Source organism: Anser anser (genome assembly GCF_964211835.1).
Source record: "Anser anser genome assembly, chromosome: 1".
NCBI lineage: Eukaryota > Metazoa > Chordata > Aves > Anseriformes > Anatidae > Anser > Anser anser.
The window spans coordinates 200833856-200851363 of NC_139720.1; the positions used below are offsets into that span (position 1 = coordinate 200833856).

Sequence of the window (17508 nt, forward strand, 5' to 3'; positions counted from 1 at the left end):
ACCACTGTAGTTCACTCCTTTCTTCCCCTGACTGAAGACTGCTCTACTTAAGTTCTCTATAACAGGCCAAGACAATTTTGGGGGGTGTTCAATCTTCTTAACATCATCTCCTTGAAACCTGGCAAGCTTGCAGCTTAAAACCCGAATCCAAAAGACTGACAGGAAGGCAGTCCCAAGCAGGCTTTTGTTGCTCAGGTCAGTCAGATCCAGCTCTTTTAATTAGCTGACTTCATGTCAGGTATTACAGCTTGGCCAAGTCATTGCTGAAGGAATGATCAGCACCAAGGTGGGAATCTGCTCCTGCATGCCTGGCTCTTGTGTTTGTGGAGAAAAGCTCGATAATGTGCATGGGCTGGAAAACCAAGAGATATATATAGCCTCCCACATACCTTTCTAAATCTGGTGCTTTTTGAGTCTCTTGAGTCACGGGTGGGACGGATTCGTGATTTGTGAAGCCAGGGTGCGAGCCCACCTCCACTTGTTGTGGAGGCAGGTCCCTCTCCAGGGCTCATTAAGCTTTAGGTTTAATTTGCCAGCTGCAGCGCTTGCTGAATACAAGCTCCGGGACCAGGGATGCTGGAGCAATCACCTTTGCCATTCGTACATTCGTTTCAGCTAACGATTCCCCACGGCTCCAAGACAAGGGGTGACATGTTGAACCAGCCATATCCCATGCTATGACACTTTCTTGGGTGAACTACAAACGATTACTCTGACTTTCCATTTTGCTTTTTCCAAGCAGGACCTCGAGGAAGCCCTGTTACATTTTAGCTAATCGCTTCTGGAAAAGTGGGTCCCCAGTCTGCCGAGACACAGCCAGACACCAAGAGCGTTCCCACCACGGGGTCAGCATGCTCAGAGGAGCGCTGCGTAAATCCTAACTGCATCGCTGTAAAGTGTATGCAAAGATTATTTTTTAATCCTTTCCTGCACTCAGAATGATTGGCAATGAATTTAATTCCCACCAAGAGGAAACCACTATTAAAAATATCATGCACTGGAGAATCTTGGTTCAAAATTCAGCCTGAACATTACTGTCATTCAAAAACAGACGGTAAGTTTTCTTTTTCATAGAATCACAGAATGGCTTGGGTTGGAAGGGACCTTAAAGCCCACCCAGTTCCACCCCCCTGCCATGGGCAGGGACACCTCCCACCACACCAGGTTGCCCAAAGCCCCATCCAGCCTGGCCTTGAGCACCTCCAGGGATGGGGCATCCACAGCTTCTCTGGGCAGCCTGTGCCAGTAAAGAATTTCCTTCTTATAACTAATCTAAACCTCCCCTCTTTTAGTTTAAAGCCATTACCTGTTATCCTACCATTACACTTCCTGATAAAGAGTCCCTCCTCAGTTCCCCTCCTGTGCTGTTATGTGTATTTTTCCTCATACACGTAACGACACAAGCTCATACAAAGCCTCATCAAAATGTATGACGTATTTAATGAGAAAATCCATTTTGTGTGAATTTTGCAGAATCAGAACATACCGATTAGTTACTCAGATAACAGCATGGCTGCAGTCACTTGATCCTGTTATGGCTTTTTCTTTCTTTTTTCTTTTAGCGTGACCTCAGCTAGCAGAAGTTCTCTACCTGGAAGTAATACAGGCTGTATTCAAGCTACCTTGCACCGTTCTCCTTGATCATCTACACACTGAGCTTCAATAACTCTCCCCTTGAAAGGAAGGTTTGGCTCAGCAAAAATCATCTTTAAGGCACTTTCCTGAACTGTTAACTACAGGATCCCGGCCAGACATTGTGCTCAGTTGGGTGCCCCAACATCCTCCTGCACCTCCCTTCTCCCACTGAGCTGTTACTGCAGGAGATGCCTGCAGTGCTCCTACTGCAGCAGAGCAGATTTGCCAACTCGGCAGGGGATTTTCCCAGCCCAGCAGTCCTGCCACACGCTGCTGGTTAATGCAAGGGCTGTGCTCGGCCCGTTCTCTGCTGAGGTACCCACATTTCCCAAAGCACATCACCACGCGAGCCTCCTCCAGCCCAGGAGGCAAAGACTTGCTGCAGGAAAATTAAGAACCTCCATCCGTGATGAACAAAATTAGAGGAGAGTAGAACAGCAAGAAATTATGCTGATGCTTCTCAGGAGCTCTGGGATTTCCTTTCCCTTCTTCTGCTGGAGGAAATAAATTCAGCCTCTTCTCTCCCTGGTAGCATCTAGAGCTGACCTACTCAAACAGCCCCCACAAAACAGCATGGGAAAGAGCCAGCCCAGCAATTAAACTTCAGCAAGGTAACACTGCCCAGCAAAAAGAACAACAGCAACAAAACCATAATGCTCTACTTAAGCGAAAAACTTAAAATTAAAACGTGCCCTTCCCACCCAGTTCTTTTTAGATAAGAACACCAGACAACACATCAAACAGCACAGGGATTAATCGCTGCCTTGTACCTTTCTGCACAATGTCTGTTCAGACATGACTTAGAATTTGACAACCGTCCGGGTTGATCCGTTCATAGGAATGCCCAGGGAGCAATCTGCGTCAGGCGGATTTTCCCTCTCTAATTTCTTCTCCTAATTCTGTTATGGGAATGAAAGTGCAGGGAGGGTTGCCCTACCTATAATAACCTTGTTACACACAGATGAGAGAGAAGTACTTCTCATGACCCTTCCACTTCCAACAGCAGGGAAGAGTTTCCACGCCCAACGCATGCAATTTAACTCACTGTTAGGTTTTTAGAGGTGGCGTTCAGCTCAAGCTGTGGGAACACAGGAGGACCTGCCCCGTCCATGTGTTCAAACATGAAAAAAACCAGCACAGAAATGATAACGTGTATTACGGTTTTGGTTCAGGAAATTTTCCTGAAGAAAGAATGCACTTGAGCATGTGTTTTGCTTTAAGAGTCTGCTTACATTCCCCTGAAGTCAATGGGATTCGAGTCCACGCTCTGTTGACTGAAGTGAGACTTCAGCCCCGTGCCTGAATACCTTTCTGTTGGTGTCTGATGCAATCGACTCGCAGGGCATCCAAGATAAAGAGAGAGCCATTCCTAAGAGTGTGAAAGGAAAACTGAACATTTTTGGGGCACCGTACCTTTTACTGAACAACGCAGCTTTTGTAAAATTAATAACTGGAATCCTTATTTTTGCCCACAAAGGCCACAGGGAAGTCAGCCTTAACATTTTTACAGCCATCTTCACAAATAATGCTGCTGCAGAGATTTCTTGGCTAAGTTTAGGAGATTCTGTGAATACAACACAGAGGAGGAGGCTGCAAAGATGGCAGTAGCTACAGAACAACAGGTCTTCTTTCTAACCTTTTTGAACCTTCTGGTCACAGATTTTCCCAAAGCTGAGGCTGGGACATGGTCTCTCAGAGCCGCCTCTCCTCCTGTGAAAGGTGGCTCCAAGAACACCCTGACAAAACACAGCACAGGAAAACTGAGCTGCTCTTGAGACTCCTAAATTCAGAGAGAAAAGGCCTGAAGCCTAAGCCCACTTTGGTGGGAAGTCATAAAATGACTTGCTGAGGATGCCTTCCACTCCAGATCACTGATAAAGGGGTTGAACAGGACTGGCCTTAGAATTGAGCCCTGGGGACACCACTAGTGACTGGCCACCAGTCAGACGTAGCCCCGTCCACTACAACCCTCTGAGCTCTACCATCAGGCCACTTCATCACCTAGCATAGTGTGAACCTGCTCAAACCACAGCTGGACAATTTGTCCAGAAGGATGCTGTGAGGGACGGTATCAAAGGCCTTACTGAAATCCAGAAAGATGATGCCCACTGCCTTCCCTCCATCCACCAAACAGGAAACTTGATCACAGAAGACCAAATTACTAAGGCAGGACCATATTGCCATGCCTTATAATTGTTTTACTCTTTGACTGCCTTCCAACAGCACCCAGGATAACTGTTTCCATAACTTTTCCAGACTGAGGTTAGGCTAACAGGTCTGCAGTTCCCTGGGTCTTCTCTTACACCTCTTTTGTAGATGCCTATAACATTGGTCAGCTTCCAGTCAGCAGGGACCTCCCTGGACTCCCAAGACCCTTGGTAAAACTCCAGCTATAACGTCTGCTAACTCCTTCAGTTCTCTGGGGTGAATCCCATCCGGCCCCATGAACATTCAGCTGATACAACTGGTCCCTGACGATTTTGGTGACCACGCATGGGAAGACACTGCTCCTCCAGTCACGATCCTCCAACTCAGAGGACAAGGCAACCCAAGATCTGTCATTAATATTAAAAACTGAGACAAAAAAAGGCATTTCTCCACCTTTTCCTCTCCCTTACTTCTTAGGTGACCATCTTCATCAAGTATCTGCCCAATGTTTTCCTTAGGCCTCTTCTTGCTGTTGACATACTTGAAAAAGCCTTTTTTTTGTTGTCTGACACCACAGTGGCCACTGTCAACTCAAGCTGAGCTTTGGCTTTTATGTTTTCTCCCTACAAATGTGAACCACAGCTCTGTACTCTCTGTGTGAAGCCTGACCTTGCTTCCAGAGTTCATATATTTTCTTTTTCTTAACAAGTTGCAGGAGAAGTTCCCTGTTCAGCCAAGCCAGCCTTCTGCCCCACTGGCTTCACTTGCAGCACAGTGGGATCACCTGCTCCTGGGCTTTTAAAAGGCGGCTCTCAAAAAGCGACCAGCTCCCATGGAGCCCTGAACCCTCTACAGCAGATTCCCAGGGGACACTGCTAACTAGCTCCCTGAGAAGCTTCAAGTTTGCTCTCCTAAAATCCAGGGTGGTAGCTCTGATGACCTTTTTTCTTATTACACCAAACATTTTGAACTCAACTATTTCATGATCACTGTGGCCAAGACAGTCACCTGCTGTCACATCTCCCACACGGTCTTCCCTATTCCCAAACGTCAGGGCTAGGAGGGCACCTTTGCTCATTGGCTCACTAAGTACTTGTGATGGAAATTATCTTCCAAGAGCTTTAGGGCTTTCCCAGACTTGTTGCAGCAGCTTATATATTGTATTGCCAGTTTATGTAAATAACTCACACAGCCTTGAGCCCTTGGGACCCAAAGCCAGCAGACCTGGGGAACATCTCTGCACTGACTTCAGTGAGCTCCCAGCATCTCCTTTGTTTAATTTTCCCTTGTCTTTCCTTCTCAATCCAGGCAGTGAATGAGGCATCATCCTTCTCCAATGAAAACGTCCAGTGTGCATACAGAAAAACAAGTGCAGGATCTCTTTGCAAACACGTTTTTGAGTAAAATCTTTACCAAATAGTTCATTCGGCTATGGGGGCAGTGCTTTTTGAACCAAGATGTCCAAACATATGTGTCTAAGATCACCTTTTAGAAACTCAGAGCAGTCACCAATGACCTCTATGCCAACCATATTGCCCAAACCTCGTCATTTTGGTTGTTCAACCACGTTGTTCAAATCACATCAACCCCATTGCTGGCCTTTATGGTTCCAGAGAGAGTGAAGTGCCACGACAGAGGATTGTGTTGAATAAAACAGCTCAGGACAGAGGTGGCCATGCTCTCCAGGTGCTCCTCACATGCAGCTCTGCTGTCTGTGCAGGACTTGGCTGCCCTGGGGAGCAGACCCTGCTCGCACGGGGCTTCTGGGGCATGCTCATGAGAAGCTGGCACTGAAGGATGGAAGGGGAAAGTCCCCATTTGAAGAAAACTTCATGGGCTGCCTCGTTGTACCTTAAAGGCAGAGGAGCCCATGGGTCTTGGGGCACGGGATTACACTTTTGGAAGACCACCATGGAGAGGCAATGGTTAGACATGACCCATTGGTACGTCCCCAATGCAGTGACACGACTGTGAACAACAGCTTGAGGAACCCAAATGCAGGAGCACCGAGCCCAGACCCCATCCCCACCCCTCCGCGTACCTTCTGCAGCTTGTCTGCCTTCTCGTAGTACCCCTCCAGCTCCTGCCGCAGCACGTGGTTCTCCTCGGAGAGCATCTCCACCATCTGCTGCGCCCGCTCCACGATGGCGAAGGCGTCGGGCGTCAGCTGCGGGCCCGGCGGCGCGGGCGGCTGGGCAGGAGCTCCCAAGGAGCCCGGGAGCAGAGGGCCGGCGGCGGAGGAGGCCTGCGAGGACATGGGGCTGTGCTGCTGGGCCGGCGGCGGCGCTGGGAAGGGCGGCTGGCATTGTCGGCTGCGGGGAAGCACAGGCAGGGGAGGCGTTAGAGCCACGCAGCCTCAAAATGCACGCGGGGGCTTCAGCGTGGTTTATTGATAGGGTTATAACTGTACAGGCGTGATTCCGGCCTTTGGTCGCTCCTAAATACCAACAATCGCGGCGGGGACGGGGGAAATTGTCTCGTCGCCTGCTCCTGACAGTGATGTATACAGCTGGCACGGAGGGATAAAGGAAGCATTGAGTGGAAAGCAGCATTTTTGCCCAGGTGCACAGCTAATATTTCAGCGCTCGGGCAGCCTCTCCCTGCCCCCGCCTCGCCGCAAACCCCACCGCCGAGCGGCTTAAGCCGACGGACGGACGGGACTGCAGCACAAGGGGCGCTTTACTCACCCTTCGAAAACCGAGCCGAGGGGCTGAGCGGCCGAATTCGGAGGCGAAAGGAAGTGATGTGAGCGGAGCCGCGTCCCTGCACGGCGTTAGCAAGCGGCCCAGGGAGCTGCTGGAAGCACAGACCCGACCGGTCACCACGGGCGATGAAAGCTATCTTCCTGGGCGAGACCTCGTCGTGTTGCTCCACGGCTACCAGCATCCATCACCCACCAACCTCGTAGCGGGGAAGAGCAGAAGGGGGCAGCCCCATGGTGCAGAGGCTGAGCTACTCCTTAGCCTAGATGCCCCAAAATCTACACCACGCTTGTTCAAGTGGCTGAGCCACACCGGGCATCAGTGTCAGAGCAGGGGACAGAGCCCAGTTTGGCTGGAAAACCAGCTGGACTTCCCCACCTGCTCTTCCCCGCCATCGACCAAGCGTTTTCCAAAAAGCACATTTTAGCTTAACGACCAGCTGCTAGGCTTGCTGTAGCTCCTGCTGCCTTTTTTCTGTACCCCACACAAGGCAGGAGATCTCACAAATGGATGCATTTACACCCTTTGGCCTCGCAGATCCATGAATGCCGTTTTTCAGGCAGACAATTTTGCGCCATATAAATACATAATAAACATGATGACTTGCCCACACGGCTCCTCAAAGTGGGGTTTTCAAAGACTCTCAGCGCTGGCCTAATTCTACTGCCAACGATAACAACCTGTCACTGCCTGCCGTGGTGGCAAAACGAGATGAAAAGCCAACAGGCTTTTTAAAAACCTGCCCTAAAAGGTGACAGATTGGGAAAACCTTCGCTGAGCTCTTTTTGGGCTCACGATGGCTGTTACCTGCTCCTAGGGCTGTGCCTCCCCTGGTTAAATGAAACACCCAGGGCAGTCGGAGCAAGGAGAGAGCCGTGCCCTGAAGACAGCTCCCGGGACCAGGAGGGTTTGCTCTCAGCCCCTGCCATAGGTGCAGCCTTGGACTTAGGGGCTAAATTTCGACAGAAAGCGGGTAAAGCTTTCCCGAGGACAGTAAGTCAGGGAGGTGTTGTTTGACGCTTTACATATGGCCAACTAAACGTGCAGTAATAAAGAAACATTGCAAAGCTTTATCCGTGGTTGCTGGTGACAGCTCTGCCCATGCTGGCCCTGCTCGCCCACCCCATGCTGCAGCACAAAACACAGCAGCAATGCAAAAACATGCATGGAAAACAGGGGAAAGAAAAAGGCAGCAGCTCCTCCAAAACACCCCCCGCTGAATGCCGAGCTGCCTGGAGCCGAGCAGCATCCCACGCTGCGAGAGGAGAGGACGCCACGGCAGCTCTTTTTTCCGTACCCACTGCAGAGCTTTGCAGCGGTGCTTGACGCTGCCTGAGCGTGGAGGGGGGCACGGCAGGGGGAGCGTACCGTGTCGCTTTGTGTGCCAGGCTGCCCTGCTTGCTCGCATCTGTCATCAGCCCCAGCGCCAGAAAGGAAAGGAGTGTGCAGAGCCCTTCCCACGCTGACTTCCTGGCTGCCGCAGCCGCATGCAGCGGCCTTCCGACGGTGCTCGGCAAAGCCCCGGCTGCAAAAGGAAGCAAGCCCCAACTTCCCCTGAAACGTCCTCAAAGTGAAGGGTCCGAGGCAGCTGCAGCTGGGCACTGGCGCTAGGTGAAGACATCGGTCCCTGCTCACCCACCTTTGGCTCCATTCTCTGTGCACCCTCCCTCAGGTGTTTACAGACACTGATGAGATCCCCCCGGGCCTTCTCCTCTCCAGGCTGAGCAGCCCCAGATTTCTCTCAGCCTCTCCTCACAGCAGAGGTGCTCCAGGCCCTCCATCACCTCGTGACCCTTCCCCGGACCCTTTCCAGCATGCCCAGGTCTCTCCTGTACTGGGGGGCCCAGAACTGGACCCAGCACTCCAGGTGTGGCCTCACCAGTGTTGAACAGAGGGGAGGATCACCTCCCTCAGCCTGCTGGCTGTGCTTTGGACCACGTAACACAGCCCAGAAGACCACTAGCCTTCTTAGTGCCAAGGGCACATCGATGGCTCATGTTCGGCTTGGTGTCTACCAGGACCCCCAGGTCTTTTTCTGCAGAGCTGGGTGGCCCTCAGTGTATGCTGGGCCATTTTGCTGCTGCCATCGCTGCTGGGGACCGTAATGCAGGGACAGGGCCTGGCAGAGACAGGCAGTGACTTCTCCAAAGGAGCTGCATCGACAGAATAACTGCTTGTGGCTGAAGTACCCGTGGGGAAACAGACCTGCAGACGGGCAACAGACCAGCATCTGATTCAGGTGCTGAGCGCTGAGAGCATTTTAATCCAGGGAAATCCCCCACAAACTCAAGCCGCTCAGAGCACGGGAGGCTGACAGCGCTGAGGCCACCAGGAAGACGCAGCCCAGCACGGGAGCCATGAGGACCGTGTCAGTGTAGCTGCTTGGCTCTGCTCCCCTTTGTATTCACACGTTTGCAACCGGGAAACTCGAAGCATTCATCTCCCCACTACAAAAAAGTCCCGAGAGAAGTCAGCGAGGTTCAAACCCTGGCAGCACCGCTTCCCGGAGCCCACAAGCACGCCGAGACCGTGCACGGTCCCCTCCAGTGTCACCGCTGCCGTCTGCTGCTGGGATTTGGGGGGTCACACTGAGCTGGGGGCTTGTTTTACCTTCCTGAGACCGAAACCATCGGCCTGCTGAGGTCATCCAAGCCAGCGAGCCCCGTGCTGAGCTGCTCTGCAAATGGCAACGACAGCCTGCTGCAGGCACGGCTGTCAAACCATCCTCCGAGTGCCCTCCTCTTTCTGGTGCCTAAAACCCCGCAAGGGACCCCGCACTCCTCGAGGGACCGGGATATTGTTTAGCTTGAGAAACTGCGCAATGAAGAACGTCACGAGCGGCGGAGCAAAGGACGTCACTTGCGATGCAAGAGGTGCTCCCCACGTGTGCAAAGGCAGACAAGCACGCTGCATCTCCTCGGCATAGCTGACAGCCATACATGAGCATGCACTTACGTGTTTTACCACGACAAATAACTCAGCTAAACGTGAGTGAGTTTGTCCTGAACAAAATAAAAGACAGGTATTTTTTATGCAGGTAAAAGCCCTGCTGTCTGGACACAGTAATACTGCTCCAAAGACAGGCATTTCCTACAGACACAGGTTTTCTCACTTCTTTATGGGAACAGCTTTGAGCAATACAACACATTTATAAACTGATCTCTGAAACTAAACTGGGGGAGATGAAGCATTTTCTCTTTTCATTACACAGCAGTGCAACTTCCTGTTGTAGATACACCCTTTGCTTGCAGGAACTCTTGACACTGTACTTTTGGAAAATCTCATCCTCCCATCAGTTCGACCTTTTCACATGCATTTCAGTCTGTTTAGCTTTATACTAAAGAGGGGGGAGAGGTGCCCAGGATCTCCTTTTTCTTGAATTGTGAGTTGTCCATCAAGCTATTAAAGGCTTACACACTGTAGCAGCAGCCAGGCACCAGCATCCTTATAGCTGGGGCCACAGGAGAGATTCTCCAAAGTGTTTCCAACTTGGAAATGGAACCAGCACAAAGGACACTGCTCCTTCTGAAGCACAGCAGTTCAATGGCCATTAACTGTTTCTGACATTCACAGAACCACAGAATGGGTTGGGTTGGAAGGGACCTTAAAGATCATCTAATTCCATCCCCCTGCCACGGGCAGGGACACCTCCCACCAGACCAGGTTGCCCAAAGCCCCATCCAGCCTGGCCTTGAGCACCTCCAGGGATGGGGCATCCACAGCTTCTCTGGGCAGCCTGTGCCAGGGCCTCACCACCCTCTGAGGGAAGAATTTCCTCCTTATATCCAATGTAAATGTCCCCTCTTGTAGTTTAAAGCCATTCCCCCTTGTCCTATCACTGCACCCCCTGACAAAGAGTCCCTCCCCAGCTTTCCTGTAGCCCCCTTTAGGTACTGGCAGGCCGCTGTGAGGTCTCCCCGGAGCCTTCTCTTCTCCAGGCTGAACAACCCCAACTCCCTCAGCCTGTCTTCACAGGAGAGGTGCTCCAGCCCCTTGGTCATCCTCGTGGCCTCCTCTGGACCCTTTCTAACAGCCCCACGTCCTTCTTGTGCTGGGGTCCTGCACGCAGCTCTCCAGGTGGGGCCTCACAAGGGCAGAGCAGAGGGGCACAATCCCCTCCCTCCCCTGCTGGCCACTCCTCTGTAGATGCAGCCCAGGACGCAGTTGGCCTTCTGGGCTGCAAGCATGCACTGCTGGGTCACGTTAAGCTTTTTGTCCACCAGAACCCCCAAGTCCTTCTCCCCAGGGCTGCTCTCAATGAGTACTCCCCCAGCTCTCATCTAAGGGTTCAGGGAAACAAGAGACATGAGAAGCCTGACTATCAGTGAAGACAGAGGCAAAGAAGTTGTTGAGTACCTCAGCCTTCTCCATGCCTGTTGTTACCAGTTCTCCCTTCTCATCCATCAGAGGGGTCACGCTCTCCTTGGCCTTTCTTTGCCAAGCAACGTACCCATAGAATCCCTTCCTGTTATCCTTTATCCCTTGCCAAGCTCAGTTCCATCTGTGCCTTGGCTTTCCTGATCCCATCCCTGCACATCCAGACAGCATCCCTGTGCTCTTCCCAGGCCACGTCCCTGCTTCCACTGCCTGTGCATTTCCTTCTTGTGCCTCAGTTTGACCAGCAGGTCCTTGTTCAGACATCCTGGTTGTCTGCCCTCCCTGCCCGCTTTCTTATCATGGGGATGGAGATTAAATATTCATTTAATCTGCCCCGATTTAATTATGACTTAACCAACTGTAAAATCTCTGAGTGTATATATCCCACAAAATCAACACAGCGAGTCATGTTAACAAATCATCATCTGTAGGAATAGGAGAATTAGAACATTGGCTTTGTTCGCATCCAAGCTCTCATGTAAAAACTCCAAAGAAACAAAGCAATCAGGATTATCCTGAGCTTCTTTGGACTTAGTAAAGAACGACATTCTCAGAATGCTTCTACCATATTTTAAGCATCGATCTTACTCTGCACTAGAGCAGGTTAAAATCTTCCAGCCAACCACATTTTCATCAAAAATTGTTCTTCTTAAAAGCACGCAACTGTGGAACAGTATGAGTTTGGAATATTTCTGCAACACTACTGCAGCATTTGTATGGAGAACATATTTTTTCTTGACGTGATTCTAGAAACAGGGCTCCCATATACTTCTGCAATGCAATACAAAAAATGAAAAAAATGCAGGAAATCAGTTTTTAGAATATAGAGAGACGCAGATATACAGAGAGCTTTTCAAGGGCTATCATGCTAGGCTCGCTATACTGCACTCTCTCTCTCTCTTAAATGATATATGGATTTGCAGTATATAGAACTTGCTATGGATAGCTTGCAATACACCGTCTTCAGCAGAATACTTGGCCACGGACCTCACTTTCATAAGAAATCCCACAGAATTCAGCACGGCCATCCACAACCCTAAATTCAGGCACGGTCTTAATACACATTGTCTTAATAAGACAATTGATGATGGAGTCCACTTGCTGTTGACTACCAGGAAGTTGTAAATACAGAAGAGCTATTGCTCGACAAAGCAGGGCAGCGTTAAGAAGTAATGAAACTAAAATCCCTGTAAATATTCTGGACAGTCTACCTTTGCACTGGTGCGGGTACAGCTCTGCTCTCTATGCAGGGACAGAGAGCAGCCAGTTGAGTAAGGACTTTGGTTGCAACATACCACGACATTTACATTCATAATTAAAATGCCCTCCTCTAATCTCTTTAGCTTATCTTTCTCTGCATGCTTTGCCTTCCTCTGCCTCCAGGGCAGACTGGCCAGTTTTATCTCTGAAAGGCTCTCCCAAAGGACTTCATCTCCCAGCTTCACGTGTCTGCTGGGGATGCTGTACCTGAGTCAGAGAAACCAGCATCCATGGGGTGAAGTTCTCTGCAATTACCTTAAGTTCCAGCCTTACAATGAGAGTAGAAAGTGCAAGAAAGCTGCTTACTGCTGCCCATCGACTGGGAGCCTTGAGCCTGGATGCTAATTTCAGAGACAGGCATCCCCCTGAGTTCCAGGATGATTTCTGCAGCATGAAGCAGCCTTTAAAAGCTGTTCTTTGTATCTGTGGGTAACACAGAAGAATCAGTGATGTCAATATGGGGGAAAAGGGCAGGATCCCAGAGAAGTCGGTAAGCCCAGTCTGCTGGGCATGGTGCAAGGAAATACAGTTGTATGCCCATTATGAAATGCTGATACAGCCAGAAATGAGAGAAAACTTTCAGTAGCCAAGACATAGCCCTCGTAGCATTCCCTGCTTTATGGGAAAAGCAACAGCTTAAGCACCTTGCAAACACAAAGGTTTATTTCAAACCCATTTTTGCACACTTGGATTCACCCCTCCAGAATTCACCATTTTGTTAGTGGTGTTTATTAATGCTGGTAGGACTTGGTCCAACTACTTTGTGGGTGATTACATTACGATTTGCAGGGGAAAATTATCTGAAAAGGCATACTGTATTAAAAATAACCTCCATAGTTAAGAGATGGAGGGGATATATTTCTTCACAGGGAGCCACACAGAGAATATTCGTTAGAAGGACAGCTGATCTTCAGCAGGGGAAAAGGTGTGCTCCCCAGCTGTGCCCTCCTAGAAGAAACAACTGGGATGATAACACAGAAGGAGAAAGAGAAGTGACATTGGCACCACTGAAGCTGTTGGAACAGCTTCATTTTTCTTTTGTTCATTTTAATGAAAGACAGACTGGGCCGGGAAATGATACAAATCTCTTCTGCAGTGAGTGGTGCCACAACCTCCATCAGCCTCGGGGACGTGATGCAACGCTCCAGCCTTCCTCACGGCTGCCAGCATCCACGTCAGCCGGCGGTGCTGCCTGCGAGCCACGCTCCTGCTTACGCCAGCCTCGCCGAGAAACATCAGCACACGTCAGCCTGGGTGCCTGACGCCGATGCCCGCCCCAGGGACATCCATCAGCCTTCCCGGGGTGTCTCCGGGAGAAAAAGGACCTCCTTGTAGTCCCCTGGGTGGCTGCAGACGTGTGGTTGAATGAGTAAATAGAGACAGGTTGTCTGAAAACAGCAGCGGCGTGGGGGAGTTAAGGCACAAATAACCAGAGAAGCCGCAGACTATGCTAGCAGTTAAATACAGGTTTGCAGATCCAGGGAAATTTTCTGAGGCACATAAAAAAACTGGCCTGGCTTTAAAACAGCCTAAAACAGCGGATTAAATCAGAATTAAAAGGTGACCGCACGAAAGACTTCTGCACGTCGCCCCTCACCAAGCAGCGGTGTTTCCAGTTCCAGGCTTCGTTCACATCATGCACACTTTTTATTAACTGTGTGAGGAAATCATTCCGGATAAAAGACACCAGGATCTGACTAGGGACACAGGGAGCAATGAAAAGGATTCATTGCTCACATTGAGTGATCTGGATCACTGCTTAAACGGGGCACAAAGAAACAATATGTACTTGAGCAGGTCCAAATAGAAGTCCTTCCCCCAAGGAATAAATACAGCAGGCTACAGTAAGGGGTAGGAATCCCTGTCCTGGGACTACCCTCACACATCTGAGCGGGTAACGAGGCGGACGGCGTGCTCCCAGGGTGCCGGCGTCTGACATGGAAAGCGTTTATGAGATCCATAAACAAGGGCCATGGAGTTGCATTGCAGAGGTGATGTTACATCTGATTTGCCTCGCGTCTAGTTCAGCTTTCCACAAGGAAAAAAGCTCTTTTTTTTTTTTCCCCCTCTCAACAGTGAAATAATTAAGGGGCTTCAGGCTCCGTCTGTTTAATGCATTAAAGCACTGACAGCATGGGGCTCCTCGCTGTATCCGAGGGAGATATTGCAAAATCCAAACTGGTAACCAGAAAATACAGGCTGAGACGGAGATGCGGATCTGTGCCAGAGATGGCAGCGAGCGAGTGGAACAAGCCTGTAAAGGCCGTGATGGATTCTCCAGCTGGAGAGTGTTATAACCATCAGGACTGAACGTTTTGCGAACTGCAGTTAATTCACGGTGTCATGCCACCAAATTAGGTTATTTCAAAGCCCTTTCACCTGACAAGCTCCGAGTCTCTGAACATGCATCTCAGGAAAGTTAGCAGGCACCGTTAAGGAACAGCTGCGCTCTAGAGGCTAGCATCTAGGAAAGGAAAAGTTGAATTTTTTTTTTTTTTTTTTTTTAAGATTATTACACCTGGCCAGCCTAAGGCGTTCACGAGTTGTGAGTCAGTGCCCAAGGCACCACGCAGCTGATTGAAAAATATGCGTATTTTACAACAAGAATAAATATCGCTTCATTTTTATTTGCCTTCTGTCTTGTTGGACTTTTAAGCTTCAGGCTTCAAGCTCTGCTCTACAACCGTGATGTCCATAAAGTAGAGGTCACTGAGCCTAATTTATGTAAATACACTGATTACTGTATAACTGTAAGAGGTGTTCAGGATAATACCAGATATTTTGCTATAGGATAGTTCATTTGGAAGGGACCCTCAAGGATCATCTAGTCCAACTGCACCACTGATATCTGCAGTATCAAATCCTCCCTCCTGAACTGGTATTTAGAGTAAAGATGTGAGATTTCACCACCATGATTATTAAAGGCACTCTTCCCTTTTAAAGCCAACTGCATTGGAAAGGGGGGGGAAAAAAAAGTTAGGCAGCAGCTGCAGTTATTCTGTCTCCTTCAACAGCTACCTGCCAACATCTGCGGGTTTCCAGTCCCATTTCCCTCACCACACACGGACCAGAGGGAGGAGAGGGGGATCAGTGACTCTACAGGCCTTTTTTCATCCCTAATATCTGTGGGTACTCCCTGCAGATCAGTGCAGCTTTGTGCTTCTCCCCTCTCTTTTCTGGAATGCAGAAGCCTTTTGCGCAGTCCCTCCTCCCCAGAGGGCGCCAGGACGGATGGGCTGGGGAACAGACACCGGCCAGGACAGAGGAGAGGAGATGCCGGCGCTATGAGATTCCCACAGGACCCCAGGCAAAGCTCCATTTCCATTAGGTTCCTTCCCAGGCCCTCCCACAGAGATGGAAGCTGGAATTTCTCACCTCGGTTCCCCTACCAGAAAAAAAAAACAGCATCTCCAGACCCTACCCCTTTTGTCACCCAAACATTCCTGGATACCGGGGCTGTAAGGAGACCCTGCAGCCCAGGGGGACAGGTAGGAGCTGGTGGAGAAAAGAAACCAAACCAGTTCACACCAGTTAAATGTGGGTAATGCCATCAGAGAAGATTTCAGTACGGGCAAGCATTTGCTGGGAAAGGCTGTGATGACCCAAGATGAGGGTGAGGACCAGCACGTAGCCAAGAGGCTCGCTGTCACACGTTTCCTGCGCAGCCAAACACACTTTGCAGTGGCACAAGACGCGCAGAACGCAAGTATGAATCCAAAGCTGTCCCTAATGAGCTGTGGCCCATGAATGAATAATTTCAGTCTGCACGCTAGCAACTGTCCTGCTGGTGCTGATTACTGCCTAGGACGTAGCCAGCAGGAGCACATCCCCCAAAAAACAGGCAGGGCGTGCCAGGAGCTGGGAGAGCGCGAAGACCCCGGGTGCGTACCAGGAGCCGGAGCAGCCCCAGAGAGACCGACGGTGTGCTGGAGGTGGAATCGAGCACACAGGGGTGGCAGAATCCCCTCTGCGGTGTGATTCGGGGGTCAAACCGTGCTGCCTTAGCAGGAACAAGCGTAACCGCTGTCAGGAGCTGCAGGCTTTGTCCCTGCCGCCGGGGTCATCCTGCAGGGCTGGGGCTGGGCGTAGAAAACCTCAGCACACCACGGGATTTCTCAGCATTGCCCTCGCTGACCGGGCACCTGGGACAGGTTTGGACGTTGGCCCCAAAGGATTTCTTACTGGACACCAGTGCCAATTTCCAGTTAGCCGCAGAAGTCAGCGCAGTGCCCAGCTCTGCTCGTTTGCATGGACTCAGCAGAACTGCTTATTGAATCAGCATCTTCCAAAAGCGATAAACTCCAACCAGTTCCTTTTATGTGTGGATGAACGCGGTGCTGGAGATGTTTGTTAGCACAACCAACAGCTGCTGGAGCCCTGCTCAGGCTTCCTGAGAGCACAGCCTCAACTTGACCCCGCTGCGCTCGAGTTCATATAGCTGTTTCTTCGCATAAACAGAGATTTTCGCTTAGCTCTTTAAAATATCATCTTGCTCTGAAAAATTACAGAGGCTCCACACAGGGAAGGCTGGTAAGCAAAACACATCTCACTGGGGTTAGGCCAGCAGCGCTCTCTGCTCAGAGGGATAGCGAGGGTCCTATCCTTGTCACAACTTGCAACATTTACCAAAGCCACACTCCGAATTCATCCCTGTTTTGAAGCAAAAGCAAAACTTTTCCAAACACTGCAAGGTTGAGCATCCACTCCCTGGTTTTATGCCGTAAGAACTTCATAAAGGGAGCAGGGGGGCAGCTGCACCATCATTTCTCTGCAGCAAAACAAGTGCACGCACCAAGTTACGCACCAAGTGAAAACCTTGGGGCACTTTGGGGTCAATGAAGACCTAATTAAGCAACTCCCCAAACGAAAACCACATTCACACGAGACAGCTCCAGCCGTCCAAATCCAGCGAGGCTGGCAAAACGCTGCCCAAGAGGTCAAAGAGCGGGTGGGGTGAAACAGAGAGACGTTTGCATTTAGGGAGAGCGAGGAAAGCAGGTTAACGTGGCCGTGCCGTGGACAGGCGGACGGAGGAAGCCATATAACCCCAGGGGCCTGCCTCTGCCTGCAGCCCCGAGCAAGCGAAAGCACCCAGGCGGTGCGGTGCTGGCAGGAGCCGTGCGGCTCTCAGCAATCAGCTCACAGGAAATAAACACTCCGGATTATTTTTAATGCGCTTGGAATAAAACCACCCTCACGCAGAGGCCCAGCACGAGGGGCCAAGTACCATAAAAGTCTCATGTAAGCTTTGTTTGGAGGATTTAAGTAGGGCATAAGTGATGTATACACTTTATCTGGCCCTCTTTGTAAAGGGAAGCATTTCACCCCACTGCTGGAAGCATCATCGAGCGATGAGAAAGGTCTGAAATAAAGAGAGGCCTCTGTC

At 50.4% G+C, this 17508-nt stretch overlaps 1 protein-coding gene across 4 annotated transcripts in view; it reads right to left on the bottom strand.

Moving 5' to 3' along the window:
* Positions 1–17508, bottom strand: part of AMOTL1 (angiomotin like 1) — a 75333-nt gene that overhangs the window by 28024 nt on the left and 29801 nt on the right. For all 4 annotated transcript variants that reach the window (XM_083816232.1, XM_083816230.1, XM_083816231.1 and 1 more), the window contains one exon: positions 5825–6095. In XM_083816232.1, coding sequence (XP_083672358.1) covers positions 5825–6095 — 271 coding nt within the window. The remainder of the gene's footprint in view (positions 1–5824; positions 6096–17508) is intronic.